Below are 4,654 nucleotides of genomic sequence, written 5' to 3'. Positions count from 1 at the left end.
TTACATGATTTGCTATTGTTAGCTGTATTTTCATATTTATAATCTATTTTTTTAAAAAAGCTTATTTTTTTCTTATTTAATTATATTAATTTTACCATAACCAAATAAAGTATTACTCTATTAGTCAATATTAAGTTACTGAATTTATAATTGCATTTTTTTTATATAATTTTTGTTATTAAATTAAAAATAAGCACTTGGCTAAATTAAATAATTATAATTATTTTAATTTATTAAATATATTAGTTTTTTTAAAGTTTTAAAATATATTCATAATATAAAAAATAATTAAATTCGTGATTAAACTAAAAATATTAGAAGAATCAAAATTCATTATATTTTAACTAAAGATTATTTTTATATACTTAGTTAAATTAGTTAATAAAAATTAACTATTTCATATATTTGAAAATGAAAATAAAATACTTAATATTTATTATGTCATTTTAAAAAAATTATTCTTATAAATAATAAAAATTGCAAAAAATTCAAAAATTCAAAAAATTATTATATTATATATAAAAAGATATAATAAATAAAAATGGAATTCGAATAGTTTAATATAAAATAAAGTACAAGTTAATTAAAAAAATAAGAAATAATATTCTAAAAAAACATAAATGTAACTACATTCGGTCAAAGGCTGAACCAAATCCTGGAAGAGAATCACATTATAAGTTCAGTATTAGATATTTTGAATTCATTGTTTTCAATAATAGTAGTATTATAATGTATATTAGCAACATACGAACCTGAATAATTTGATTCGAATATATGGCAATCATTCAACTTATTTTTTACAATTTTTTTTTTATGCGAGTGGATTTTAAGAATATTTAGTTCTAAAGATAGAAAAAAATATTTTTTTAGTGGTGAGAGTTTAATTGATTTAATGTGCATAGTTCCTTTTTTTATATATAAATTATATTATATAAATAAATCAATATATTCAGATTATTTAGATAATAATTACAAACTTGTAAAAGTATTCAATTATTTAAGAATTATGCGTTTATAAAGATGTTTAATTTATATAGAAAGTGATATTGTTCGCTAATTAGCCAATATAGTCTTATCTGCAATCACTTTAATTATCCTATCTGCAGGAACAATAGAATACACCTAACATATAACAAATTTAGGTGAAAATTCAACTTATAAATAAACAAATGTTTATAATTTAAAATTTCATTATCATATATATTTCGTTATGACAACAATAAGTACACTAGGATATGAAAATGTCTTCGAAAAAAGTGAAATAAGAATTCTCATTATAGTACTTCTTATGATTGCAATTATATTAGTACCAAGCTAAGGTTCCAAATTTATAACTCTTCTCAGTAAAAAAAGTTATTATGCACGAAGAAACTACAAAGTAAAAAAAATATATATACTTGCATAAATATTTAATTTATTCAAATATAGGTCGTAGAGTCAGTTTAGCATATAGTAGTTACAGGAGTAGTTTCAGCAACTGCTGCAGAGAATTTTTTCACAGAATTATTTCATTAAGATCATGGTACTTAAGTAAAACATGCTTTATTATTAATTCCAAATCCTCCTGATAATTAATTAGAAAATATGTTAAACAATCCTAATATTATTTATATAGAAGGCCATCCTTAAAATGATTAAGATTTAAAAAGATGTCAACTAGAAAAAGCCAAAGCAGTAGTTCTTTTATGTAATAAATAAAGCTCAGATCCACATTGGGAAGATTCTCAAACAATTCTGTGGGCTATGGTGATGAAAAAATATTTAAAAACTAATATTAGATTTTGTATGTAATTTTTAAGACAATAAGGAAAAACCCATTATTATTTATCCCTTTAAGATACTTAAACTGATTAAGTTATTTGTATTGAAGAACTTAAAATGAGTTTATTAGCCAAAAGTTGTCTTTGTCCTGGACTCATTGCAGTAATTAATAATTTAATAACTTCTTCAGGATAACCATTGAAAGATTTAGAATATTAATGGCTTGATGATTATTGGAAAGGATAAGGTTTTGAAATTTACAAAGTGCCTTTAAGTAAATAATATGAAAATAGATATTTCACTTCTATAGCTTTAAGTATTTACAAATAATATAGGGCGATTATGTTTGGAGTCGAAATTGCAACTGAAGAAGGGAATCTTATATTTCTTAATCCTGGAAATTAAATTTTACCTAAAGGTTATGAAATGTTTGGGTAATTTATTTATTTTTTTAGTAAAATAGTAAAAAAAAAAAAAAATTAAAAGATATATGATTGTCGAAGACAAGGAAACTGCAGATAAAACTTATTAAACCTAGGTAAATTAGGAAGAAAATAACCATATTAACCATCAAATTGACTTAGAATAAAATTATTTATAAAAAAGCAAAAATCAATTCAATACCAATGACGAAAAAGGAAATTGCTTTTCTCCAAATATTTATAGCAACAATATAGTTCGTACTGAAGTTCCTTTAATAATATGTTAATAATTATTTTTTATTGATTTTAATATATTATTTATATAATTAAAAAAGGTAATGAATAAGAAGAAATCAACGGTTAAACAGAAAGTGAAGAATCTCAAGATGAAAAAGACGATTTAACAATAAATTTTAGACAAGAACATTTTAAAAATATAATATTTTAAGGCGAATGGAATAAAAACAGTGAAAAATGTTATGTAAATAAATCAAAAATAAATTTGAAAGGTATATAATTTAAATAAATATTATACAATTAAAAAATAAAAAGATGTGACTTTTTAATCATTAGAAAATAATATATTAGCAATCGATCATATAATAATTTGTGGTTTAATTGATAATTTTTCAAATTTTATAACTCCACTAAGGGCTAAATATTTACAGAAATACCCTACAATAGTTATATTGAACGAAATCGAGCCTAAAGAGAAAGCTTGGACATAAATATCTTTTTTTTCCGAAATATATTTTGTAAAAGGCTCTGCATTATCAGAAAAAGACCTTTACAGAGCTAATATATTAAAAGCAGCAACAATTGTGATATTATCGAGTGAATCTATATAATCAGAAAGTAATAGAATTAACCTTTCAGATGAAGAGCAAAAGAAAAAAAGCATGGAGTTGACAAAAGAATAAGAAGACATGTTAGATGCTAAAACAATTTTTAAATATAAAGCAGTGCAACGTATTCGTAAAGATATTTAAATTGTAACCGAATTTATAAATCCTTAAAATCTGGCTTTTCTTTTAAGTGAACCTAATGATTATGCTTTAATGAAAGACATGGATTTTCTCATGTAAATTGATATGATTGTTTTTAATTTTTTTTTATATAAAAATAGACTCCTATTTTTGCTTCAGGAGAAATATATATATCTTCTATGATGGATAGTTTGTCTTGTTAAGCATTTTATAACCCGGCTTTAATTAAAGTATTAAATTTACTTCTATTAGGTGATAGTAATAATAATTATTTAGTTAAAAAAAATGGTAAAAAAAATAATTTACATGAGATCTTCTATACAAAAAATAGTAATTTATTTCATATGAAAGTTCCTTAGGCTTTTATTGTAAAAACTAAATATTTTATATTTATATAGCAACAAAAAAAAGGGAAAAACTTTCGAATCTTTATTGCAATATTTAGTTAGAAAATAAGAAATTGTTATTATAGGATTATATAGGCTACCAGGTTGTAAAGATAATAAATTACCTTATGTGCATACTAATCCAGAACCTGAAACTATTTTGACATCAAAAGATTGTTGCTTTATTTTAGCTTAAAATGCTCCTGATAATAATTGTATTATTTTTTTAAAAAGTTAAAATTATTTTTAAAAACTAAGATATGGAATGGGGAGGACCTTTAGAAAAATTTGAATTTTAGAAAAATAAAAAAGAAGGAATAACTTAAAATTAAAAAAACTAAACTAAAATAATAAGTTCAAATTCCTAATTTGAAAGCAATTTCGTATTCGAAGATTTAGAAATGAATAATATAAATAATAGACAAACTGTAAAAGATAAAGAAAGAAATGCGGTCGTATAATAAGTAGCTAATATTCATGATAAACTGCAATAAATTAAGGAATAAAATAAATAATTATATGATTAAATAAATAAAAGATAAGAATTAATTTCTGTATAAATAAAAAGTGTTTTTAATGAAGAATTAAATAATTTTGCTAAAAAAAAATATTAATAAATTCATTAAAATAATGAGGATAATAATTCTGATAAATCTTCTCATAAATTAGATTTCGATTAATAAATATAAATTGATTAAAATTTACTAAGTTTAAAAACAAAATAATAATGATATTTGTTTTATTTAATATTTAAATTTTCAATAATTTATTTTGTAAAAATATATAATAATGCAAGAAATACTAAAACAATATAAAAAAAATAATTAATAAAATCCAAAGTTTGATATTAAAAAAAAATAATAAAAAAATAAAATAAAAAACTAAAATCTAAGATAAAAAAATTAATCTTAATTAAAAATGATATATATATAAATATACATAATTATATTATAATATATATATAAATAAAAATATAATGGATATCATTTAAATAATATTAAGAAAACTTAGATAATAAATTATGTATAAATAAAAGTAAAAATCAAATTAAAATAGTATAAAATATAAAAATGTAAATAAAATTAAAAGATATTTAATA

The 4,654-nt window shown here is 20.2% G+C and overlaps 1 protein-coding gene across 1 annotated transcript, besides 5 other annotated features; it reads left to right on the top strand. All coding sequences in view use genetic code 6, as the record gives it.

Moving 5' to 3' along the window:
- Positions 1 to 472: 472 nt before the first annotated feature.
- Positions 473 to 506: a microsatellite.
- A 704-nt stretch (positions 507 to 1,210) lies between these two features.
- Positions 1,211 to 3,847, top strand: IMG5_188880 (hypothetical protein; the record flags this gene model as incomplete). Its single annotated transcript, XM_004027081.1, has 6 exons — positions 1,211 to 1,378; positions 1,429 to 2,299; positions 2,552 to 2,692; positions 2,736 to 3,280; positions 3,310 to 3,537; positions 3,581 to 3,847. The coding sequence occupies 6 exons, from the start codon at positions 1,211 to 1,213 to the stop codon at positions 3,845 to 3,847; spliced, it is 2,220 nt and encodes a 739-aa protein (XP_004027129.1).
- A 556-nt stretch (positions 3,848 to 4,403) lies between these two features.
- Positions 4,404 to 4,443: a microsatellite.
- Positions 4,444 to 4,476: 33 nt separating this feature from the next.
- Positions 4,477 to 4,520: a microsatellite.
- A 124-nt stretch (positions 4,521 to 4,644) lies between these two features.
- Positions 4,645 to 4,654: part of a microsatellite that runs on past the window's edge.
- Positions 4,652 to 4,654: part of a microsatellite that runs on past the window's edge.

This window comes from Ichthyophthirius multifiliis (genome assembly GCF_000220395.1).
Source record: "Ichthyophthirius multifiliis unplaced genomic scaffold scaff_1120509251359, whole genome shotgun sequence".
Lineage (NCBI taxonomy): Eukaryota > Ciliophora > Oligohymenophorea > Hymenostomatida > Ichthyophthirius > Ichthyophthirius multifiliis.
This window is presented reverse-complemented; position numbering and strand designations above follow the sequence as displayed.